At 38.6% G+C, this 26,849-nt stretch overlaps 2 protein-coding genes across 3 annotated transcripts in view; both read left to right on the forward strand.

Annotated features, from left to right (window-relative positions):
- sh3kbp1 (SH3-domain kinase binding protein 1) overlaps positions 1 to 22,061 on the forward strand; it is a 31,377-nt gene extending 9,316 nt beyond the window's left edge. For both annotated transcript variants that reach the window (XM_034147075.1, XM_034147084.1), the window contains 17 exons: positions 4,307 to 4,421; positions 5,484 to 5,590; positions 6,768 to 6,906; positions 7,204 to 7,283; positions 9,195 to 9,284; positions 13,890 to 13,959; positions 15,063 to 15,157; positions 15,392 to 15,487; positions 15,605 to 15,656; positions 15,750 to 15,821; positions 17,339 to 17,474; positions 17,591 to 17,646; positions 17,789 to 17,895; positions 18,901 to 19,032; positions 19,728 to 19,939; positions 20,035 to 20,098; positions 20,516 to 22,061. In XM_034147075.1, the coding sequence (XP_034002966.1) occupies positions 4,307 to 4,421; positions 5,484 to 5,590; positions 6,768 to 6,906; positions 7,204 to 7,283; positions 9,195 to 9,284; positions 13,890 to 13,959; positions 15,063 to 15,157; positions 15,392 to 15,487; positions 15,605 to 15,656; positions 15,750 to 15,821; positions 17,339 to 17,474; positions 17,591 to 17,646; positions 17,789 to 17,895; positions 18,901 to 19,032; positions 19,728 to 19,939; positions 20,035 to 20,098; positions 20,516 to 20,554 (1,662 nt within the window). In that variant the 3' untranslated portion in view covers positions 20,555 to 22,061. The remainder of the gene's footprint in view (positions 1 to 4,306; positions 4,422 to 5,483; positions 5,591 to 6,767; positions 6,907 to 7,203; positions 7,284 to 9,194; positions 9,285 to 13,889; positions 13,960 to 15,062; positions 15,158 to 15,391; positions 15,488 to 15,604; positions 15,657 to 15,749; positions 15,822 to 17,338; positions 17,475 to 17,590; positions 17,647 to 17,788; positions 17,896 to 18,900; positions 19,033 to 19,727; positions 19,940 to 20,034; positions 20,099 to 20,515) is intronic.
- Positions 22,062 to 24,633: 2,572 nt separating this feature from the next.
- The window catches only part of map3k15 (mitogen-activated protein kinase kinase kinase 15), a 33,773-nt gene continuing 31,557 nt past the window's right edge, over positions 24,634 to 26,849 (forward strand). The window contains exon 1 of the mRNA XM_034147099.1: positions 24,634 to 24,937. Coding sequence (XP_034002990.1) covers positions 24,634 to 24,937 — 304 coding nt within the window. The remainder of the gene's footprint in view (positions 24,938 to 26,849) is intronic.

A 26,849-nucleotide genomic window follows, 5' to 3' on the forward strand; every position in this document is an offset into this window, starting at 1 on the left:
CAACATGAATTTCTGATAAAATGTTGTTGGCATCTGGTACACAATTTGAGAGATTCCAGGAGATACTGTAGAATGCCATCCCTTTTCTAGCGAGAAAATAAAATTAGAAGCTAAACATGTCCGGTAGACTTGATAATTCAGCCCATCAGCCGACTTCCTTTTTCTTCTTTCCTCCTAATTTACTTTGCGTGCCATTCGTATACCATGCTGACTTGTCAGATGAATATGGTTTGCTTTAACTCGGACTTTGCTATACCCTTACAGCTACAGTTACAAGATGAGAAAAAAAAATACATCAGATTAAAAAACCTTGGTGCTTTCTGTAAACCCCCAAAGCGGCAGAAATGTAAATGTAAAATGACTAGGTTATTTATAAGCCATATTTTATGGATCGATTTGTAATGTAAGTCATTATGTAAGCAACAATGTAACATGTAAGTGTGAGAGTATAATGATACGGTTTATGGTGTAATAAAACTGTGTGTTTGTGGTGATGAAAAACAGGGAAGTTTACTGTACCATAGGGGGAAGTAGAAATGTGTCAAAAGCCAAGAGCAGAGAGTACAGTTACATTTAGACTGTAGAAGTCAGTCTATTGTCAGGTGGTACGCCATGCAGCCAGGCTTTATTACAGCTGACTGAATATCACAGCTCATTCATTGTTAGGGAGCCGGACAATGGGCCTGTGAAGTCCCACTGGTGATGGAGTGGATGTGGATTTGTGTGTGTGTGTGTGTGTGTGTGGATGTGGATTTGTGTGTGTGTGTGCGTGTGTGTGTGTGTGTGTGTGTGTGTGTGTGGGGGTGTGTGTGTGTGTGTGTGTGTGTGTGTGTGTGTGTGTGTGTGTGTGTGTGTGTGTGTGTGTGTGTGTGTGTGTGTGTGTGTGTGTGTGTGTGTGTGTGTGTGTGTGTGTGTGTGTGTGTGTGAGAGACAGAGAAAGGCTGTGAGTAATGCAGTAATACCAGACTGGTCTGTCACAAGACTGCAGTTATGGGAATCAGTGACATTAAGCTTTGCAATGCTGATGAATGTGTATGTGTGTGTGTATGCATGTGTGTTTTTAGGAAGTGGGGGATGTGGACAGACAGGTTTAGAAGGGGACAGGAAGTGATGGTATGCAAGCAAACCCCCTCTGGTGCCATCATGGCTACCAGCCAGCTAATAAGATTATTAAATTGAAGGTCATTGACTATAGTTTTTTTACTCAAAGACAGTTTAAAAGGTGTTTTTATTTGCATATTTGGAACAGCTTAAGAGCTATTTTCTGATGGTGAGCTCAGGTAAACAAAATGCTAATTATGTAAGCTAAGCATGGGTGGTATACTTTATAACACATGGTGATGCTGCATGCTACTAATGCTAACTAACGCAAGGTGCATTAATCAGTGTGCAGATACATTGTCAAACCCTAAAGCAGTTAGAAACATTTTTATCTTGTCGTTGATTTCTATCGCAAACAAATTGCCTAATTGGGAAATGTCAAAAACCACGCAGCACATCATCTCAAATCTGTCAAGTGCATTTATGGTATCAAAACTAATCTTTATAACAGCTTGTGTAAAGCTTTTCTTACTCTGCCAGAGTGACCAGTGGTGGAGTTGCGCAACAAGGATAAGGTTTATGAGAGGGGAAATAAGAATTTGCGCAATATTTCCTCTGCATTTCAGAATGATTTCTACATTCAAAGCTCTCTCTGTTTGTCTCGAAGTTATATATTATTTTGTAGGGCAGTGGATTAGCTGCTACACTGCATTGTTTTGCTTTATCTCTGACTGGAAGACAAAGGTGAGAGGTCTAGTTAGAGAGGATGCACAAAGCGGAGTTTAGCATTAAAGCAGTGCAGTGTAAACAACATACTTTTACACATTACACAGACAAACACTACCAACCCTGCAGTGGACATTATGCAGGTGTTTCCTGTGCAGATATGATGAATCACGTTGTCTTCCTCTCCTCTTTTCAGCTGGGTTTCCTTTGACTGGGTCCCCTCAGGAGGAATTGTAGTAGAGAATGAATGCGGTCCAAGTAGTAACAAAGGCATCCAGGAACATTAACAGTTAGCTTTGTCCCTGGTTTTCTTTCTTTATTTTTGCATTACACTCAAACATTTTAATTATTTAAAACAATCAGACTCAATAGATAACAGATGGATTTTAGAATTCATGTTTTACTGCTTTACACAAGGCATAAACAACTAAACACCGCCTCTGTTGCACCACAAGGGAATCTACAGTATAGGCTAAACAATGGCTGCTATGCATTTTTGTGTAGGTTGGCTTGTCTCTAAGTTAAAAGTGTTGTCTGTGCAAGAAAGTTTCTTAATACAAATGTGTATCACTTGTTTGCAGTACATAAGGGCATGTAGAGTCTGAGCAAGTCCATCTGCACTCAAACTGCCAACAATTAAATGTTTGCTTTTCTTTCCAACTCCACATTATCACTACATTAGCCTACTTAACAAACTACCAAAAGCAAAGTCATGGAATTTTTTTACTGCAAGCAGAAAGCAGCCAAAAAAAGAAAAAGCTATTTTTAAATGTATTAGGTATGTTAATATGGAGGAGAAATGCAAGAAGTCATGTGAATACAGTAATCTTTTAAGTGCTCACATGTTGTGGTTGTAGAGGAACATTTATATCTTTGGCTTATAATTCATTCATTCCGGTTAGAAGAGGATGCACACGCCCTCTCCGCTATCGAGAATCCTTTCTATGCCAAGTGAAAAATGTGTTTACTTTCCAACACAAACATCTATTTTACTTCACTGTTATGTCAATTCTCCACATTTGAAGCCTTAAAATGGCTCTTAACCTAAGATAAGCTTCTCCTGTTGTCTAGGAAATGTCTTCCCTTGTCGATATTTTTGGATCTCGGAGGCTCATTAAGGCTTTCACGCCATACCAGGTCATTCAGATACAGAGTGAGGGTGAGGGGTTAGATTATGTGAGTCAGTATACCATTATGCTTCAGTGAGCTGCGTTTGCCACAAGGCCAGGGCGTATGAAACAGTGTCATGATGAATGTGGTGGAGAGATGTGAACCGTCATGTCTATTTTCTTGGTTTCCCTCTCCGTGTGAGAGTCTCCCTGTTTGTTGTCTCCCCATCTGCCTCCTTGTTGATTCTTCTGTCACTCGGCACATTTGTTTGCCTGTCTCTCTTCAGTTCTCTTGATCAGTTTCGCATGCTATCTTGTGATGTGAGTGAAAGTCATGTGGACAGAAGGGAAGGTTTCAGCAGTGAGGGAGAGGGTGGTGCTCTGTTTGTGTGTTTGTATTTGGACAAGCTTTACGAGATCTGGCCGGTAGTCTGAAGGTAAACATTGAGGGTCACCTGGGTTACTGACATGTAATACTGGAGCTCAGTACAGGGACACTCATAAACAGAGATTCGCTTTGACAATCTTAGGTGTATGCACAAATTATTTATTGGACATCTTTTTTCAAAAACTAAATAATTTTTGTCCATTTCCACATTTGTTGTTTACATGTGATGGTACATTTTAACACCATCATTTTATTCCTTTGGGAGTCACATGTTTAAGTACATTTTTTTTTAATGTGGGATTAATTTATACCTAATATTAGTGGTCTAATATTACAAGCAGAATCACATTTTTACAAATAAACATTGTCCCTCCCTTTCTTTGGCAATAATGCAACCTAATAGGCCATTGCATTTCAAGTCAGTTACAAGATGTAATACTTTTCTTCATTTAAATGTCTATGTTGTTCCACTGTGTTCTTTTTCAAAATAATTTTGTGATCCATTTTTTCAATTTTGTTATTTTGTTTTCAGATAATCACTAAATCAATTACATATTATCGTCACGTTAATGTTTTCAGACAATGTCAATGTATTTCATGATTGACATTGTCAACATTCATCTGAATTAAGAGTTTAAACAAGCAGATTGCCCTGTAAAGAGCAACATCTTTTTTTGTTTATTTATTATTTTCAAGTTGAATACCACATTGAAAGATATTATATTCTTAAATAAAGTAAACATTTTTGACTAATTTGCAGAGTTTGTTGTATTTAAGTTAGATTGAACTCCCTATGTGGTGCATTAGATTTACTTAGATGTAGTTGATCATTACAATTACTTTTTTTTCATATTTGTGATTGAATGTTATCACCCTTTTCATAGTAGCTGTGCTTTTTGTCAAGCTCTTATATGTTTGTATATTAATGTTGCTATTTAGACTTTGAGATATCTTTATTTTAACATCTGAATTTTTTTTCACCGGAGCACAGTTTTTTTTCCTTTAAACTCACTCCTCATCTCCTGTTCCTCTCTTATTATAGGAGATCAAGAAAGATGGGAAGAGGGACGGAGGACAGACCAGCATGATCAGATCAGAACTGTCCAATGGGAGGTCCAGCCCTGTGTCGGATCCCAGTGTACGACCGGGCAGGAGAGGTACTCACACACATTCTGTCACACACACTCATACATGTTAATCTGAAACATAGATCCTATTAGTGTAAGGAAGGATTTGGGTCAAGCATTCTTCGTGCACACACCTTTCTCAAGTGCTGTACTTAAGTTCACATTTGAGTTGCTTTTCATGCCACCTACAATTTATAAAGTTATTCTGGGCTCTGTGAACTTTTGCTATTTCTTTATGTTTACAAACCAAACAATCAATCCAATAATAGTGAAAATAAGTTCTTAATCCATAGTGAAAGTAATCACCAGCTGCAAACACAAAATATATATTTAGAAAAAACAATTGATCCACCTTTAACACCTTCCAAATTAAAATTCTTATTGTAGATAATGCATGAATTATAATAATGTGATTGTATAATATAGACTACAACAGGTGCATTGTGTATTCTCTGCATGAGTACCACTATTAATACTTTAAGTACATCTATATTGAATACATGCATACTTTTCAACACAGGAGTTTGACTTGTAATGGCGAGTTTTGACTCTTGTAATACTGTTTGTTTAGTAAAGGATCTTAATACTTCCTCCACCACCAAATGCACTCTCACTTTAGTAGCAGTGACACTATGTGGACAAAAGAGGAATCGCAGGGCTTTTTATCGCCCAGCTGGAGGAATGAGTGAAGAGTAATGAGCAGGCTAATGAGTGTTAGACAAACAACTGCAAGGCAAGTGGGGAGAGTTTGGTGTTGGAGACAGTTAGTAATTCTGTCTCCTAATTCAATGGTCAAAGGTCACCTGTCTGTCTTCAGCCAGGAGAGATTTTAATAAGTCAGTAAACACCTGCTCACTCACTGTAAGTCATGGATTATGGGTAAGTGCGGGAGCCAATCATGATGCATGTAAGGCTTAAATATGTTTATATGTACACTTGTTGTGTGTGGTGTGTGTGTGCGTGTGCGTGTGCGTGTGCGTGTGCGTGTGTGTGCGTGTGCGTGTGCGTGTGTGTGTGTGTGTGTGTGTGTGTGTGTGTGTGTGTGTGTGTGTGTGTGTGTGTGTGTGTGTGTGTGTGTGTGTGTGTTTGCAGTAGAGCAAATCCGTAAGCGGAGGTGTAAAGCGTCGTTCAGCTACGTGCCTCAGCATGAAGACGAGCTAGGGTTGAAAATAGGAGACATCATTGAGATCATAGCAGAGGTAAGACTCATCACATTTCACTGGAGTCATAATGGAGTTATTCATTTTGAAATCAGCCGGTTAGCCTCTAACGGTTCATTCTGCAGGATTTAGTGGCATCTAGCAGTGAGGCTGCAGATTGCAACCAATTATACCACTTTGCTAACCCCTCCCTATCCAACGTGGTAAGGCCCTCTCTAGAAGTTTAGTTTTTTCCTTTCTCTGCCTCTTTAAATACATGGCCGTACAAAGAGGTAGAGGAACATCATATTATATTTCTATTTCTGCTAATAGATCTAATGCTCTTTATACATTTAAGATAAATGTTGAAGAAAAACAAAAAGACACATAAACAGATTTAAGATTTAAAGTGCGATATATGAATAGTTCTACATTTTATTTAAGTTGTGTTTTCTGGGAGTTTGTTCCAGATATGTTGTGTTTAGAAAATGAATACTGCTTCTTCATATGTTGTTTTATGTCTGGGGACAGAAAACACCAGTCACAGGCACCTGAGGTCATTATGTAGCAACACATCAGAAATGTATTTTTTATTTTATGTAATGTATTAAATTCAAATATGTGAGGAACAGAAAGCCATTGCAAAGATTAGAGAACTGGAGAGATGTGATCCGCCTTAGTAAGGGCTCCAATAGCTGTCTGATTGACTTTTAGCAAGACGTGTGTAGGCACCAACACAGTAATCAAGCCTTGTAAGGATATCGACATCCTCAAAGGATGCACACAAGTCAAATAAACTGGATGTGTGGCCATCATTAATTAAAAAATGTAAGGCTCTACCGAAATGACCTTTCTCATGACTTCCTGGTCAGCCTGACAAGCCGTTTTCACAGCAGACATTTTGACATGTCATTGAAGGCAAAGGTGTTAGTAATAACATCTGATTCAGCTCAAGTTCCTGGTATTGTGCATGCTTGCTCACTGTGATTGTTCACTGGGATGTAATGGAGCCATTGTTACCACAATTAGTTCCACCTTTGCTTTTCCTGCTACGAAAAGTCAAAATGTCTGCTATGATAAATGTATTGTGCTGTTAGTTTGCTCAACTGCCACCTTAAAGCTTAACCTTAAACCTGAACACATACTATTTAGAAAGTCAGTACGCATATATCTGTTTAAAGCTCTGTCTTTTGTTTAAATCTTTGCTTGTGTTCTGTTTTGTGTCGTGTGTGTTTAGGTAGAGGAAGGCTGGTGGGAGGGATTTCTAAATGGGAAGTCCGGAATGTTTCCCTCAAATTTCACCAAAGTGATCCCGACGGATTCTGAAACTCAATCTGTAGAAACCTCACAGGAGGAGCTGTGCAGCTCCCGCACCAGTAAATACAAAAAATAAGAAAATAATTCAACTAATATTACATTTGCAGCAGCACTGCAGCAAATTAATGTTGTGTGTGTGTGTGTGTGTGTGTGTGTGTGTGTGTGTGTGTGTGTGTGTGTGTGTGTGTGTGTGTGTGTGTGTGTGTGTGTGTGTGTGTGTGTGTGTGTGTGTGTGTGTGTGTGTGTGTGTGTGTGGTGTGTGTGTGTGTGTGTGTGTGTGTGTGTGTGTGTGTGTGTGTGTGTGTGTGTGTGTGTGTGTGTGTGTGTGTGTGTGGTGTGTGTGTGTGTGTGTGTAGGTAAGGACAGCCCAGGCAGTGAAAGTGATGGAGGGGACAGTCGGTCAGAAACAGGGTCAGGAGAAATCCAGCCTAAGAAGGTAATTTAAAATGTATGATGATTAACAAATGATGATGTTTATTACTTATATATCAGGGGTGTCAAACTCAAGGCCCAGGGGCCAAATCCGGCCCGCGACTTCATTTGATGTGGCCCGCAAGAGCTTGCAAAGAATATAATACGTTTATTATACGGTTACATGCCACTTTACAGAAGCAGGTTGCCCATAAACTACATGTCCCACAATGCATCTCGTTTTGTGACATGCGCACTGAAGAGACTTGCAATTATTTGCCCTGGACTTCTGACGTAGTTAATCACTAAGTTATTACCCTATCCGATAATAATCCAATTCAGAGGCAATAATGTCATATAATACATTATTTTATATATATTATATATTTATATATGTATATTTATATAGTTACCACCGGCCCTTTGAGTGCAACCATAATGCTAATGTGGCCCGCGATGAAATTGAGTTTGACACCCCTGTTATATATGGAGAAATCTGAGTCTGTCCTCTTCTTTATTTCTCTGCACTACATTTTTTGAAAACAACAAAACATTAGAATTATTCAAACTAGTCATGACCATCATCAACATCAAAGTTTGTTTAGGTCTGCTAAAAATGTATTCACTGTATCGTACAGTGTGAACCTCACAGGAAGCGATTTAGTTGGAAATCTAGCCATTTTCTTTTATTACAATAGACTATATGAGAAGTAGACAAAGTCATTTGGTTTGTCGGTTATCGTTTTGAATCCTCTAGTTTGGCATTTGGCCATTGCCATCTTTATTTTATGGCTGCTATGTTAGTGATTAATGGAGCAATGTATTATGGAGCAATGTATTATGGAGCAATGTATTACATTGCGCAGTGTGTTGTTTTATCAAGTTTACTGTAGTTAAATAAATAAAGTTGATAATGAATAAATAATACTTCCTCATATGTTTCACTTTTCAGAACCTTTCATTGTTAAGCACATTGAAACTGTGTTGTTGAACACTCGATACAAATAAAGTAATCATTATTATGCTGTGCGCCAAGACGTGATACTTTGCTTGAAGGGTCAGGGTTGAATACAATTAGTTTACTGTTATTTATAAAAAGGGAAGTGAAAGGACGTTATCTGCGTCATCCAGTGCGTTTTACACACCTGTGTCCTTTTTTTAAGGACACACAAAGGGTGAACCACATATTGAGTTGATTGTGATTTATAAAGGAAAACCAGCGTAGAACATGTGTGCAAACTGTTTAATAAATCAGAGTATCTTTCTTTCAACCATACTCAACCTTTACACATGAATCCTATGGACAATTTTATGAATGAAGCCCCTGGAGTTTAAGGCTTTTTGATGAGACAAAACAGGAAGATTGCAGCACATGACTAAAAAAAACAACAAAGGCACTTACTGGTATGAGAGAATACCACCCAACTTTAATAATGTCATATGTTCTTACCGCTATAATTGCCACGTTTCTCGATTATTTGTAATGCTCTTTTATCAGAGGATAATTTAGTTTTGAAGAAATAATAAAAATCGATGTTTTATGTGTCAAACACTTTAAACATGTAGGCCTGAACAGTGGCGAACAGCAGATGTGGTCAGGTTGAATTCAAAGCGGATAGAACTTTGAATCCAAGCTAATTCTAGTGAAAAGTAGGAATATGTAAAGGTCCATACATAGCCACTTCCAACCTGTTATAATGCACTTCTCTCCAATTGATGGAACTGTTTTTGGCTACGACAACTATTTTGGATGTTTTGATCCCATTTAAATCAACTAAAACTGTTGTGAATATAAGCCACCCACAAAGCAGGCGACAGCACAAATGTTCAGGGCCACCAGGGGTCATTGTTTGAAACTGAAACCACAGATTTTTGGTGAAGTGTTCCTTTTTCATACTGCGTTAGCTTTCATTTCATCTCCTTGTGTCACCCGTAGGTCCGTGGATTTGGCTTTGGCGACATCTTCAAAGATCAACCTGTCAAGCTCAGACCACGCTCTATGGATGTGGACTCAGAGGTGGACAAGGTGAGACAAATACTCACACACACACACACACACACACACACACACACACACACACACACACACACACACACACACACACACACACACACACACACACACACACACACACACACACACACACACACACACACACACTTACTTCATACATGTTTTGATACTGTGATCATTGTATTGTTAGCATTGAAGGAAGGAAGTCCAAGCCCTGGCTCCTCCCCTTCCTTGCTTTCAGTTTAACGGCACAGGAAGCGGTTTTATGTTGACACACACGTGCACAATCACACTCTAACCCACATACATACACCCCCACACACTGCACACACACACACACACACACACACACACACACACACACACACACACACACACACACACACACACACACACACACACACACACACAAACACACACACACACACACACACACACACACACACACACACACACACACACACACACACACACACACATCCTGCAGGGATTTGACAAGCAAAGCAGAAGTGAGAGCTTCACAGGGCAGAGAGAGAGGGAGAGGGAGACAGGAGGGGAGGTTATACAGTTTTTCACTGACGTTTACATATTCACACACACTGTCTCCTGCTGCTGCCGGAGCTGATGTAGCAAAGCTCTGTCTGTCTGTGGGGGACTGGAAGCAGAGGAGAGGACGGTAGGGTCAAGTTTTATCTATTCCTGTTCCTCTCTTTTGCCTTCTTCACGTATTTGATTGGTTCTATTTTCATTATTTTTCTCTTATGTTCTTCTCTCATCCTCTGCTTTTCTTTCTGGCTTAAATTAAGCAGTATTTCAAGTGTTGTGCTTTAGCCTCAGTGCTCTCGAGTTAGATTTGGTGCAGTACAAATAGAAGATAAGGAGACAGGAAAGCTAATATTTGGTGATAAGGATTACAACATGTATGTGTGTGTTCAAAGTCAAAATGCATGTCTGTTACCCTGCCAAAAAACATGCTGGTGGGGACCACACAAAATACTTCTTGACATATTTCTCATAAAGTTTATGATTATATAATTCAAGGGTCAAAATTACAAAGAAAACAACTAAACGTATTCCGAGGTAATCTGGCAATGCAGAAACACTTTGTTTTATTTGATCTCTTTTTTTTAAATCTGCCTTTTTAGAGGTCAGTTAACTCCAATTTTAAGATGTTTAAAATTCAGATATCTGAAAAGCTTATAAAACTAAAATACCTGTATCAGAACACACGAGAAAGCAGAATAACTTTTGGTGTATATTTGACTATTTTCATAAGAACATATATTAAAAAGTATTAAAAACCCTTTGGTCATCAGAAGACATAACATATTTTTTTACAAATCCAGATTTATCCTTTTCTAAACCTTCATTAAAAACCTGCTTTTCTGCATGATGTATAAGGACAACCGAAACTCATCAACTACACAAAAACTGAAATGCTCATGTCATGTTCAGCCAAATGAAACTGAGGCTTAACCAGAACACTTGTTATGCTGCTTAATGTCAAGCAGATGCAGAAAGTAAAAAAGACAGAATAGACCGAATTATTTATGTAGATGAAAAAAAAATATTTGTATTAATACTTTTAAAAGCCCATATTGGTTCACCTGTGGTTCCTGCAGATATATACGAGTGTGTGTGTTTGTTCTGAAGGATGTGTGTCAGCCTGTCCTGCTGAGTGGGGGGCTGTGATGTTTATGGTGGGACGAGTTTCTGTGCTCTCTAATGACGCTCTGGAGGAGGTGACAGTGAACGCCTCCATCCGGGACAGAGGCTGACGCTGAGTCATGCCAAGCCATGTCCATTTGATAATTGCATTGATACGTCAACCGCTTGAGAATTGGGTGTAGATTATGTATATTTTAATCAGAACTTGGATTATTTCAACATATTTCAGCTCTCATTCTGGCATAAGGGATGTTATAATAAAGGTATTCTGATTCAGTGTTTCCTCCCGATTTCTTTCTATGAGAGGAGTCAAAGTCACTCAGTCTTGTGATCAGCTGAGTCTTGTAAACAAAGTCTACAGTGTAAAATTTAGGAGGGGGAGTCATTCCCTAAGGCAGGATCCTCCACCAGGCCTATTCAATGCTATATAAAGAATGTTCAAACTGAATAATTATAACAAATAAATAACATTCTTTATTTTTCAAGGTTTTGCTATTTTTTGAGCTGGGTGTTGACATGGTTTTACTTGGATAATAACAGTGGACTGGCTATTTTGTAATTTGTAATTCATCAGGCTGTTACTGTATCTCCCTTAGTAACAGTCCCCCCCTCACAAACTTCTTGATTTTCTAGTGTACAATAACCATCAAATATATATATATTTTGGTTGCTGTATTCATTATAGTGAATTAAAAATATCCTCTCAGTCTTTAATTAGAATTAGAGTTCGAACTGTGGCTCAAATTACTGGGCAATTATGAATATATATAAGCAATGGAACAAGTAACCTGTATTTGATTGGCCAAGAAAAGGTTAGCTTAATGTGTGGAGAAATGTGTTGTGTCTTTGGTATTTGTTATTTGAATTGACTGTGAAAGTTGAATGAGGTTGCTTGGAGTGAAAATCCAAAGAATTGTCACCCTGCTCTTAATGCCTTTTTATACTCCTTTAGTTTCTTTTATCTCGTTGTTTTGGTTTCAAACTCATTGAGTTTACCGTTTACCGTTTTCGTTTAACCTCACCCCTCTTATCAGCATTGTTTCATGGGTGCAGGCAGAAGTATACCATCTGCTCAGCACTAAAACAGCTGACAAAGTGTAAATATGCAACCGTTTGCTATGACCCACCTTAGCCATGATTTTTACAGTCATGTTGTCTTACAATTTGTGGGCAAAAACATGTGGTCATAAGAAGTCATGCCCATAAGCTTGAGACTTAAAAGAAATCAGCATTATGTAATGTCAAAAGTTGTACTTTCTCGTTAAAATTGACTTACTTGAATAAACCAGGCCACACAGCACCTTTGTTAATGTTGCTAATGTTTGTTCTATACCTTCCTCTGAAACAGACAGAATATAAAGTAGCTGTCGGATCATGTGTGATTTCTACTGCACTAAATGAGAACATTGTTCCGTTTTTCCCTTCGAAACTAAAAGTGTTGATCATTTATAAAGCCTAACTGTCTGGGTCTTTCCAAAAATAGCTGTATCTCTATCTGTGGCATCAAGAAACTCTATTGGTCAGTTCCTACTTCCTATAAGACACCATGAAACATGTGATAGTCGGACATGGAAACGTCTCATGTTGTAATGATGTCTCATTGCTTGTGGCACCACATGGGTCTCATTAGAGAGGAGGAGAAGGGGAAGGGTGTAGCGAGAGGAGAGAAGCTGGCGGGGGAGGTGCTCTGGTTTTTTTTTTTCTCTCGGGCCGAACAGAACAGAGCACAGCTGTGTCTTCGGGACAGACCGGGTCTTGTGAGTGTGTGTGTGTGTGTGTGTGTGTGTGTGGTGTGTGTGTGGTGTGTGTGTTTTCCTGTGGAAGAGCCACCCTGGTTCCACAAACAGTGTCAAGGGATCCACTCCAGCCCGAAAACAACGGATCCTTTAACAACCTGCACTACACACACACACACACACACACACACACACACACACACACACACACACACACACACACACACACACACACACACACACACACACACACACACCCTTCACTACGAAGTCAGCTCTGTTTTTTTTTGTACTAAATCCAATCTAATTAGCTAGTTAGGCTTTGGGACAGTGCTGTTCACTGGAGTAAAGTGGATGTATCAAATGAATTATTTATTTTTGTCAGTGTATCGTTTTTATGTTTCGGGGCAATGTTGGTCGCTCTGTTGGTCCACTACTTTGGTTGATATTGAAATACCTCAACAACAATTCGACTGATTGCATGACATTTTTTATAGAAATGTATGGTCCCTAGAAAATGAGTCTTACAAACTTTGGTGATACACTGACTTCTCTTTTAGTGCCATTATAAGGTTGATGTTTTTTTTTAAGTGAGATTTGTCATCAGCTTTTGAATTACTATGAAATTTGGTTCAGACAAATATGTATCCTTTCATTTTTCATCTGTTTAGCAAAATATTTATAGCTGCACACCTATTTTCTACTCTGCTTCCGAACAATTTCCCTCTAGATCAATAAACATTTATCTTATCCTAATAGTTTAATCTGTCCAATACTTCAATTTAGGAACAAACTACCTCCAGGTATACTTTTGTTTAACCAATTAGCATGTGTTTGCATAATAATGATCCAAACTAAGATGTTTGTCATTATCTTGTGTTGTCATTGTCAACTAAAAGAGACATAGGAGCGGCTAACGTGGCTAACACTACTCTTTATTGATTATACAGGAAAGACAAATGTCAGTTTTGCACCAATGCTAGTGAGCAAACTCTGCTCTGTCACACCAACCACAATCTGAATCAAACCAGGTCACGATATCCCCAAGAGACCTCTAAGAAAATCATCATGGCAGGCACAGGAAGTCCCAAACTGAAACAGAGTGGTTTACATTTTTTTTAAATTGGGTTGCAAAAGCAGCTCTAGTTGTAAGTGCATAAGGATGAGATTTGTGTGTGAAACTAAAAGATGTTCTTCCAACTGTCCCTCACAGGCCAACGAGGGCAAAGCAGCAAGTGTTGCCTCGGAAACCATGAAGACCGAACCTGAGGGCAAAGCCAAAGGTGATGTTAGAACTTTACTTGTATATATTAATAATTGTAATAAAAACTACAATACAAATAGGCTGCATTTCAGTAAGGCATTGTGAGGAAACAAAGGAACTTGTATACTGTAACCTTTATTTTAAGGCATACCTAAGCTATTAGATCACTTCCTACCTTTCATGCAAAAGCTTCCCTTTGTCACAGCATTGTGTTGTTGTGCGCTTATGAAAAGCTATGATGAAGGAAACTGAAATCCAGATGCCAAACAATGAGTAAATGTCAAAGTTGAAAGAAAATAATGATTTTTAGCTGTTTTATCAGGAAATAGTTTCATGATCTTCCTTTTTGTATTTATTGCACACAAATACATTGTAAACCAGTGTGTTAAAGCAATGCTTTCAGAAAATAACATATAAGGGTTGTATTTCATCCTTTCTGCATTTTACAATAACAAAAAAACCAATGGTTAGTTTTATTCATTCACATATTTTAGTTTTCAAATTAAAATATTGGATTGATTGATCTTTATTTTTAATAAGGGACATTTTTTTTTATTAATGATGCAGAAATGTGGCTGAAATTGTCAAATATTAGAAGGTTCAGGGGTAAACTATTACTATTGAACATTACAAGTTCGAACAATGTGGTGCGGTTGTATATATCATATCATATTTAAATGAGAAAAAACTAAGAAATGGGAAGAATTAGAACAAAATATGTCAAACTAGCTCTAAAGGAATGAAGAAAATACCAATTAAAACTAAATTATGTTGACATAGAAGATATAGTTATGTATGAAGATAAATAAACACAAGCAAATAATGTACACAGTATGTACAATATTGGTGTACTTTGTGATTGAATGCGCATGAATATTCATTTAAGTAGTGGGAATGAGGGAAGTGAAATGGTAAAACTTCCTATTCCAACTCAAGAAGTATTTTATGTTTATTCATTCATTCAGGGCCATTCTTCCCTCTTTCCTACTTTCTGTTGCTGGAAAATTCTCTGGGTTGTCATTCTCACAAGTTGAAATGGTTTACTTTAAAATATGGGTGTCATCTCTTGTTTCCGGTTCTTTAGCCGTTTTTTTTTAACTTTATCTTGAAATGTATCTGCAGGGCGGGAGCTATGTAAGGTGCTGTTTCCATATGAAGGACAAAATGAAGATGAGTTGTCGCTCAAAGAGGGGGAAATCATCAACATTGTCACCAAGGTAAATCCATAAACGTGTGTTTATGTGTGCGGGGGTGTTTTTTTTTTTTCACACAATGTTTTTTTTGTGTATTTGGGTAATCACTTTTTTATGCAGGTGTGTCTCCTTTGATTTTTACGCCATTTGGTTAGCTAGATTTGTTTGCAAAGGTAAGAAGAATTTGCATCCAGGTGCACATTAAATATGCTTAGCAAATCCAATTCAGACCAAACTATTTCCTGTCTTTTCGTGCAGGAGTGTGCTGATGCAGGCTGGTGGAAGGGGGAGATCGGAGGACGGCAAGGTGTTTTCCCAGATAACTTTGTCAAACTGCTAGAAGCGGAGAAAGAGGTCATTTTGTGCACAAATGCAAAAGTTGTCTGTTTACCGTAAGATACGAAGCCTTGAAGTTCTCAGAGACATGACACATTCTTAAAGGTTTGGGAATGTTTCTCTGTGTTTTTCCAGAGACCAAAGAAACCACCTCCTCCCAGTGCTCCATCAGCCAAACACACCACAGGTACAGTAACACAGTACACTTTCCTCTCTTGTATTTGTTGGACTGCAAAGAAAAAAGAAAATCAAACAAATCTGTAAAAACTCTGACCTATAGATAGAAAGTCAGAGGTCAGGAAAGTTCCTCCTGAGCGACCTGAACATCTACCGCAGAGGGACCAGGATCGAGGTACAGTCTACTGAGACCCTGCTCACTTTCAGCCTCCCACTTTCTGCTCATCTGTTCAGCTGGCAATGAACAGATCGCCAACTAACATGCTTAATATTACTAATTACTAAGTTAGCTTCACAGTATTACAAAAAGGATATAATTTAAGGGTTGGAATGTAAGCTTTTCAGTTGTACAGTAAAATAAAACAAATCTGCAGCAGTGTTCTGTTGTAACAATAGCAGCAGAAAAATAACTTGCAGCATGTCAACATCTATTTGTGTGCAATGAAAGCTTTCAGCACTATGGTTTTGGATCTTTCCGAACAATGGGACCAATTAGTGTGAAACCCAAACTTCAGGTTGTTTTATCATACCGAATTATCACAAAACAAAACTGATTTATGGCACCACACAATATTTAACCCCAGTAAGTGCTTATATCTTTACTTTACTTTGCTTTGCAGGGTTGTAAAAAGTACTTACTGTTTAGATTCTTTACTTAATTTAAAGTGCAATAGTCCAGCCTAAATGCAGATAAGTATTATCAGCAAAAATGTAGTTTTGACCAACAAATGATCATATAGGACCTATTTAGATGTAAATATTAATGCACAATACATACATAGTTTTAAGTGTTGACGCTGGTCGAGTGGGAGCTAATTTCAAAGGGACAAAAACAAAACAAAAACACTTTTTCAATGTTGTGCACATTTGGGTATCTTGAGTACCTACTGAGCAACGATTTTGCAAGTTTGTGTGGGCTGTAGTGGTCAGAAAATCTGAGATTCTACAAGTCATTCAGACTTGGCTCTCCTTCCTGTCCCGGTCATTAGAAAACACTCGCCTCATCTGAGTATCTCCATCAACGGCTTGAAAACGGCTTTTGCAAAGCTGCACCATCATTTTCACAAGTGAATCAGAGCAGACTAGATTTTTGCAAGGAACATAACATATTTAAAAAAGAGATTACTCTCCTCGTTTTATTATTGATGAGGCGTTTTACAGATTTTCTTCCAAGGTGACTTTAACGGGATGACTGTAAAATGAATTGTTAAAAAGGAGCACACTCTCGAAAACATATTGGCTGTCATTTCTTTAAATATAACTAACTAACTAAGATCAAATATGGTGTATCAACCAAAAACAACACACATAAATATAACTGCCACTGCCCTGACCTGCTCTTTCTGATCCTTTGTGGTCTTCGTCCCCTTCCAATTTCTTTCCCTTTTTCCCTTCCTTTGCTTCTTGTTTAGTTCTTTTAACTCCTGTTTTTGCCTTCTTGCGTGACTCCAGACGTCTATTATACTTCTTTTATCTTTCTTCAAGAACCTCCTTTGGGTTTGCTTTAGTCCTCCTTGGTCAGATGCAGCTGCATTCTTCATTTCTACTCATCCCTTCTCCTCACCTTATCACGCATGCCTGTGTATGAGTGTTTGAGTCGCCATTTTGGCTATTTATGTTCAGCATGTCTTGTAAGTTATTTTTCCCTTTGAACATCCATGTGTGTTTTTATAATTTTGTATGTATGTATAGGTGAAGAGGTGAAGCTTGGAGACATCCCCAAACCCGCCCTCCCATCCCTTCTTCCCAAGAAACCCCTCCCCCCAAAGACAAGCACCTCCTCTTCCTCCCAACCCCCGCGGCGTCCAGAGAGACCGCCCAATCTAGCGTCAGTACACACACACACACTTACACACTCAAACAAAGGCTCTTACGAGAACAAAACAAAAACATTGACTTCTAAGCGTACACAGCCTAATGTTGTTGTATGGTTTACCTGCTCAGGTGTGAAAGCCCCAAATCTGAGGGAGATTCTGCCACTGACAGGTCACATGACACTGGTGAGTTTGACTGACAGGAGTATCGCCCAATCAGATCAAGATATGGTGCCTCAGTAACTGTCAGAGCGCTCTCTTTGTATCATGTGAAACTTTAGCTGCTGGTTATCAGGTGTGTTTGTGTTTCTGATGTGTGTTTGTTCAGATGTGGACCTGGATGTAGTGGTGGCTTCAACAGAGAAGCTAAGTCATCCGACAGCATCGCGGCCTCGAGTCACAGACCGCCGGCCTCGCTCACAGATCATCTCAGCTGTGAGTGTGTTCAGTCAGCCTATTATTAAATACTGAATTGTAGAATATGTGGTTTATATACACCATTGTGTCACAATCAGAGAGTACTCAGAACATCTACTCAGGTAAAAGCAGCAAGCAGCAGTATTATTTATACCAACGTTCTTGCAATCAAACTTTGACTTAGTACAAAATTATTAACATGCATACGGAAAAATACACAGTGGCCCATTTGCGATAACCTTTAAATAATTGGTTTATAATTATTGATGCTTCAATGTGGTCTTCCCTTTCTGTTTAATGTTGAGCTCATGTTAAATACTTATACATACTGTGTGAACTTTCCCAAGTGAGAAATAAAGATGTATCTTATCGTATAATAACGCATTTAATACTTACCATAATAAACCATCACTGGTCACAACGCAGACACATAGTCAATGGAGGAGCTGCTTATAAATGCAAGCTATTGAAACAAATAGGCTGCAATGATTGATTGATGTCATTAAAAGTCCTAGTGCCCAAGATGACATCTAGGAAATCTCTGACAGAATATTTGTAAATGAGGTGAGGATTGTATGGACATGTATGTGTGTGAGAGTGTTGAAGTGCACAAAGTGAAGCAACTGAAGAAACTCATAGCATACTCAACAAAACCGGGGTGCCTGCAGGGAGAAGCAGAGAGGGAGACAGAGAGGAGCAGAGGCTTTAAATAACTGCAGGGCACCAGACCCAGGTGCCCTGAGTTACTGCAATCAAGGCAATCAAGGAGGCTGGATGCAGCACAGCCACACCCTCTCCAGATGAACCCACAGGGGCATCACAATGACAAAAATGATTCATTTTCACCCCTGAAACAGTTCCAACAACAGGTTTCAATCTCAGAAAACAAAACATTGATGTAACAATTTAATGTTTCTCTATGGGAAATGAAGTCAGCCAATATGATAGATTATGATTGGTCAAACAGGATCTTTAGCCTCAGACAATACACTGAATAAATAAGACCTTCACCATCTCTTGCAGTCTTCCATGTCCAGTATGGATCTGGAACCCCCTGCAGTGGAGGAGAGGAAGGAAAGAGTGAAGGAGGAGCTGGAATCTGTCCCCTCCAGACCTGTAGAGGTTTTCCTGAGAAAAGGAGTCCCAGCTGTCTCTGTAAGATCACATTTTAGTATTTATTTCCTCCAACAGAGGGCACCAAACCACAGATTTTCTTGAACCGCTGTCTTTTTTTTCCTCATGAACAATTTACCCCATGTTTTTTTTGTTGGGTGAAAAGTTCACCTATGGAAGAGGCCAAGTGTGAAAAAGCTTTTGAGATCTGCCCAAAAGGGAATTTTTGTTTAGGAGTTCTGGGGAAAAAGTCTCAACGTCTAAATATCTGAATTGTGACTTTAATAACAGAATGTCAAAAGATGTCACATTTGACCCTTATCCTCTTCTGTATTTAACACTTATCAGAGAGGTACAATTATAAATACACATCATAAAACATTTTTAATGGGCAGGCAAGATTTATTTCACAAATATAGCAACAATGTTAGTTTAAAAAAGTTTTAGTTTTTCAGTTAGGAAAACAAAAACATTTCTTTCAATCATTTCAGAAAATATTAATAAAAACATGGAGTTTAACTATTTAAGAATGCTTTAAACATTTGATTTGCTACAACTTTAAATATCATCTTTGCTGTAATTTGGATTTCTAACTTTAATGGGATCTCTCCCGATTCATTTAGCTAAAGCAGAACGACCGGGTTAGTTTAATTGTATGGGTAAAATATGACAAATCCTACATTCTTAATCACTGATATTAATTAATCAATAATATCTCTGTTGACCTTTGCTTTCAGGGACCTGACAGTAAAGCACCACAGCCCACCAGGCCCTCTGTCCTGATCCCACCAAGCGCCAGCCATCGCCCCACATCCCCGTCTTCCTCCTTGGGTCTCAGCCCCTCCCCCGAGCTTCGGCATTCACCTCTGACCCCCCCGACACTGGAGGAACTCAGGAACCAGCTGAGAGACCTGAGGGCCTCCGTAGAACTGCTCAAGAGCCAGCATAGGTACACCATATGTACAGCATATACCTATCTTTGTGTCTTTCTGAGGACACATGAGTATTTCAGACTCACCCTGCTGATGTTTGTGTGTATTTCAGGCAGGAAATGAAGCAATTGACCAACGCGCTAGATGAAGAGAAGAAGATTCGTGTTAGTTTACAGGTGAGATTCATGAAAACGTGATGTTTCTTGATAGAACACACACCTAAAACAGATGTATGTGTTCTCTCTTAAGTTTTGTATACTAACATTTAGGTCATAAATGTATGACTCTTTTTCAGGAAATGTATTATTGTATTGTAATGTATTATTATTGAATAATCATGGACTGTTTGGTCTTGAAAAAAGAAGCAATAACAGGATGTTACTTTGGGGACTGCATGGAAAATTCTGAGATTTTTAAGAGAAATTGCTTGTTAATTAATTAAAGTTGATTAACAGATGAATTGAACATGAAAATAATGAATTCTCTGGTAAGTCTGCTGTATTCTCATTCAGAAAGGATTTTAAGAGCAGCGGCTCAATGTCTTTAACTGTAAAAATCTATGAATTCACGATACTTGTGTCTTTGTTTGACAGGTGGAAGTAGATCACATAAAGAAGAGCCTGTCGAAATGAAGATTAAAGCATCACCTTATCACCACATTGGAGGCCAACATTTTTTAAACATTCTCACTGTTGGCCGAGACACTTCAGGCAAAACAAAGTTTGTGCCAAATGGTCATCACGATCAACATCAGCAACTATACAAACCATGGAATCAGCCACCTAGCCCCTACACCGCCTTATCCTGTGTTTACTTCTTAATTCTTCTTTTAAAGAGGCTTCTCTTGTTAAGTTTACTGCTATCATGTCAAAGCTTGCTGTGCCACAGGTACTGAATGACTGTATGTTGTCACGGTTACGGAATTATGACAAAGGGGCCCTGTCAGCCTCGCTGATGCTTTTTGTTTTTTATTGTGAAGGACATTTGGAACTTGACCTTTGTAGCCAGGTTGGTTCATACAACCTCTGTGCTCTGTGTCTACTCTGCGGCCTTCACTCCTATACATGTTTATTTGGTGTGTGTGTGTGTGTGTGCGTGCGTGCGTGTTTGTTTACCATCCATGTAAGGACTGCAGTTTTAGACCTAAAAGATTATAGACTTTTTTTGTAATGTGAGATTGTTTTGGCCGGATCAAGATTTCTTTAATGGCAAGATTATCGTTAAGATTTGTGTTGATCACATAATTAGAGTTACATTGTTTGACACTGAGCTCGATGTTTCTATGGTACACTGCAGGCGGGGGATTTTTGAAACATCAGCCATAAACAGCACTGGCATTTGGATATATTTCCCTTACCGTTCTCTTCTTAGTATGATTATCGTTAAAATTCTAGTTTAATACTCCACCTGCTGGAAAGATACAATTATAAGCACATCCTGATTCCTACCCACAATCAATCTAATTAAGTATAATCAACAAGTACTGATACTATAGGTGCTATATAAAGGAATAATTTCACAATTTGGGAAAATGTGCTTATTTGCTTTATTGCTGGGAGAAGAAAAGCACATCTCACTGCATGAACACACCTATGATATCATAATTATCATGTCAAGATTGCCTTCTGGACCAAAACATATTATTACCTTATTTTGCTTTTGCACTTTTGCACCACAACTCCAGAAACCTCAAACCCCACCCCCTCCGCAGAAGAAAAAAAAAAAATCTAAAACGTTTCTGGTGCTCTTTTGTCAAATGAAGGGTAAAACACAGGGTTTGAGGAATGTAGTAAGTGAAAGGACTTCACAGGTTAGAGATGAACATGTGAGTGTGCATGTACAGTATGTGTGATAGCATGTACGGCTGTTTGCCTCCCTTCCTTATGCGTGCACAGAATCTATGGCAACCCGTCACTGTGGCCTTCCTGTTTTTGACTCCAAATCTTTATTTTTCTCTTTCTGTCTTTCTTTCTATTCTTTTCTCCCTGTCTTTCTTTCTTTGTTTCTTATGACAATGAGAAAAACTGCTACAACTGAGTCTTCTAATTGTTTTCTTGACTTGGTCCTTTCTCTCCAGGATAGTGATAAATATATATACTTTTATATTTCAGTGGAATAAAGATGCTATTATGTACTGTATGTGAGCATATGTCATTTTTAAACAATATGTTGGATTTGTCTGCTGGAAAATGTGATATATACAGTTATATATGAAGGAGCATTGTGTTCGATTCTGTCTCTCTTCACTGTTTGAGAAACTAGTTCTCCCTATATATAAATACAAATAACTGTTAGATCAGCATATGTGTGTTGGCTTTAACAAGCACTGAAACCACGACAGAATTTCTTATGAGGTTGTAACTGGAAAACAGTTAAAATCCCTGAAAATGTGTTTAAAAAAATGCCATAATCAATTTCACTATTACACTATAGAGTATTTTTTAAGATGAGTAATGGTTTGTAATTCAAAAACATTTTTGTGTTGTCATGTTGTAGTAAAAAAAGCAAACAATTTGAATATTGGCAAGGAATAAACAAAAGAAAAAGGACTGAAAAAGAGGCAGTAAGACATTAAAAATAGGTAAAGTTAATCAGAAACACAAAACAATTGCTAAAAAACATATTAAAAGACTTTAAACTATAACTTAATTGAGGAGTTTGGCTATTAGACTGTTCCAGATGTGTAAACCCTACACGGCCAGACCCATTTCCATCATGTAAGGTTATTAGTATACATTGCTCCCAGGTTGTGACCCAAGTAGTTTTTAAAATATCATGAACAGGAAACAACCATCAGTGATGAATTTGTTATATTAACAAAAGAAGGATCTAAAACGGATTGGATAACCCCAGTAAAACCCTGGTCATTCGTGTGAACGAGATGTTAAGGACCATAGTCAGGGGGGTACTGATCATTCGGGCATACCGGGACAAATTTGAAGTGGGGCGCTTTATCGGTGGGACAGTGGATGGTTAAACAAAACATGTTTTTGTTCTGCCAATCCAGCCCTGTCCTTCTCTTTGCTGGCCTTTAAAGTGTCCCTGTCATACAGGATGGACACAAGATCGTGCTGCGTTTGTGGTCCAGGAGTGGACTCTTTGTAATTACATCATCACAACCACTGCACAATGACTTGTTTACAATCCTCATTTTGTCAATTCATTTGAAAAGTCTAGAGCCTAGGAATACATTGTTTATATCCCAAAACTGAGTATGAAGTAAAATAGAAGTTTCCGCCAAAATCTTTTGCATGCACACTCTCTAAGCTAAAGTAGTGTGCATGCACCACTCTCTAAGCATCTATAAGGCAGATGTTTTCAGTCATCAAACCCACTCTACACTACTTGCTCAGCACACAATAGGATATAGACACAGTTAACATAGGTGAACATACTGGAGCGTGTATCAGATGAAGTGCCTTATATTTTAAAACAGAGCTTAAAGGAGAGTGAATATGGATCTAACTTTTTCATGTAGACAGAACAAATACAACTCCAAATATTTGTTTTTTCCACTGGATGTGTAAACAATCTTTAGTCCACTGGATTGTTAAACAATCTTTTGTCCACTGGATGTGTCAACAATCCTTTTTGTTGTTGTTGACAATTCCCGACATCAACTTAAAAGCTGATAGTGTGTGTTCACAACCTGATTATGTTGCCAATTTAAAGAGATGTAAAACATGTGGTCTTATCAAATATAAAGACCAGTAGCATGTTTGATTGTCATGATAAATAAGACTAAGGTCGGCAGCTAGTCTTCCTTAATCTAATCTAATAAATACATTTAGTGCATTTCCACTATTGTAGAAGCTGCTGTTTGTGTCCAGTCCATTTACTAACAAAATACCAGGAACAGCATTTTGATGTCAGTTGTAATAACTTGAGAAATATTCGAGTGGTTAACATTAAAGTAACATATAATTAGTGACTGTAAACCTTCTGTACACCAATATGATAATAATACTGTAGCAATATGGTTCTTCTAGGAAGCAGTTAAACCACTCCAGAAGTTACCAAGGAAGGATCCTGGCACTCAGCCCATTTCAGTAACACGTGGACCTTGTGTCCCATCTGCCAGAGTGTAATATATTGGATTCTGGCCGTCAGTAGGCCTACTGTCCGGTATTCACGTTCCACCGGTGCGTAAACGATCCTGGCCAAAAAATGGATTGGGTTTCCAAAAATACTTGATCAACAACGATAAATAACTGATGAGAAAAAACTGAAATCACGTAGAAACCATGTGCTGATTAGTGTGGACAGGAAAATAACTTCGCTGCGAGTAGAGGGGACCAGAAGGACACTCCGTTTTATATTTAGACAACCGGCGAGACGCGATAACATTTCACACTGGACAGCACGGTTTCGATTGCAGTAAAAACAATCTCAGTCGTCAATACGATCTGCAAAGCCAAAGGAGTATGCTGACTTTTGTATGCATATGTCTCTCCCCCCTTTTCTGCATTTCCTCTCGGATCTAGTCGGATCCAGTCCGGGTGAAGCGGAATTCATGGTGCGAGATAATCGGCACATGATGTGAGTTAATCAGGCGGAGATGCGGGGGGACAAACTCAGACGCGCTCGACAGGTGAGCAACAAGTGATCAAGAGGGAGGACGACACGGAGGGCACAGACAAAATAAAGGAAGTAGCGGGAGGGACAGTAACCGGAGAAGGAAAGGAGATAAAGCAGCTCCTTGGTTCTCGGTATGGACACGGGGCAGAGCGCACAGGTCACTGACATGGGAGGAGAGCACTCCGCCGGGGTGAGTGCGGTGGAGCGGGAGAGGGGTGATGTGTCCAGCCCCTGTCCACCGGCCAAGCAGCGTTCCTTGCGGGTGGTGTACGTCCTGAACGACGGTCTGAAGTCGGTGATGGCCAGCAGCCCGGAGTCTGGAGCTCTTCAGTGTCTGCAGAGAGCCTGCGACTCGGAGAGCGCGCTGCTCACCACCGTCACCTTCGGCCGGCTGGACTTTGGAGAAACATCCGTGCTCGATAGTTTCTACGATGCAGGTGTGTGGTAAAGAAACAGAATGGGTTTGTTTGTTTGCAAGTCCATTGATGAAGTTGTCTACAACTGGAGTAATTTATAATGCAAGAAAATAAAGGTACTTTTGGGTTAGGTCTATCAGTCGCGAGCTTTTTCTTTTCAGACTCTCTAAATAACCCTAACCCTAACCCCTAGGATTAATGTTTGTTATTTTGAGAAATGAAAAAGTTAATGTGAGGAGCCAGCTACCCGCTATTAAAAAGTGGCGACAGATAATCCACAAATACCAACATTAATCACTTTTTTGAGCACATGCACAAAGAAATGCTGGGTTATTTTATCTACCCAACACTGGGTACTGTATATTGGGTCATTTTGTTGGGTTAAATCCACAGTGCTGGTTAGTTAAGTGCCAGGCTAGGTTTCAGAGGGCGGGTAAAATATGTTCTTTGTGAGAGGTCTTTTCATACTTATGTCTCAAAAAAGAGAAGTTCTCAACATCCAGCACTGTCAATTGAATGTTAAAATAGTCAAGGCTGTTGAATCAGCAGATATTATTATTATGTATGTGCAACCTGTATCTCTTTTGAGCAGAAAATCTTCAAAGTCCTGTTCGAAAATTACAAGAGACAATATGTGCAATATGTTGGTTTTGTTATTACTATCATGGACAGAAATGAGTGATAGCCTACTTTAATTTCAACATGTGTCAGATTATTAAACTCACACCATCACCATATCATGATATTTGCTATAACAACAACAACAACAACAACAACAACAACAACTTCAAATCAAAGCTTCTCATGTTTAGGACATTACAATATCAATTGAGAGTAAACGAAGAGCAACAACATTTATTTTGTTTCTCTTAAGATATGTTTAAGTTGTTGTTTGGTTTAATATGCCCAGAAAAAGTGTGAGAACAAATAAAAGCCTGGTCAGGGGAATAGTCAAAACATTTTACTAGTCGTGGCAGGTTAAACACAGTTGTAATTAATGCAATAATGACAGTTTAGCAACATTCCAGTCATAAATCACAGAGCACAATGTAGGGCTTGGCAGATAGACAGGAGGTTGATCTGCCGTGACATGTTAGGGAGTCTGAGAGACACTTTTGTAAACACATGATATGAATCTAACATCTGAAAATTAGATTTCCTCATTAAACAAATGTTTATCACCAGGTTCAAATGTATTACCAAATAGCTGCAAAACTAATGACCTGCCCATTAGCCACATCTAATAAGTACATTTTAGCATGTTTACACGCTAAACTAGGATGGTGAACATTAGCATGTTAGCATAGACTTTGTAAGTATGTCAACATGCAGACTATAGCATTTTGCCCAGAACAACACTTTATAACTTATCATATAAGTCTCAATATGCTGTTATGAAAATACATTTGACTAAATTCACAATGTTATAATTAATAGTTTCAAGAATTGCTTGAGCCTTTATTTTTTCTTTGAATTGATAAGTGAAATCAAAGTATGCAAAAGTCAACAGGTGACATTTCATTCAGTCCTTTTTAGATTCTAGGTATTGCCTCCAGATGAAAGCATTTTCTTCATGTCTGCACACTAATCCATTCTTGTTTAATATTTCTTTTAATGCAATCTCAGGAATTGTGAATGCTTGAGGCATTACTCCAGCACAGGAAGGAAACAACAAAGACTCCCTGCTCATCTTCACATGTTGTACTTTTCTTTGCATGTTCATGTAAGATCAGAAAGCTTTAACAACATTTAGCAAGCTTTCTGTGTTTTTGTGGTTTTAACCTTTAACCTCCAATAGGATCACGAGTCAGACACTCCTAAAGCTTGTGGTGGCTTAGTCTTAAGATCTGATGGATTTTAGAATGGGAATTGAATCCAAGTGCATGTGGTTGAAGGGAAAGGGATTGTTCTGTATTCTCATTAAATTATGTGA

The sequence above is a fragment of the Trematomus bernacchii genome, unplaced genomic scaffold, assembly GCF_902827165.1.
Source record: "Trematomus bernacchii unplaced genomic scaffold, fTreBer1.1, whole genome shotgun sequence".
Classification (NCBI taxonomy): domain Eukaryota; kingdom Metazoa; phylum Chordata; class Actinopteri; order Perciformes; family Nototheniidae; genus Trematomus; species Trematomus bernacchii.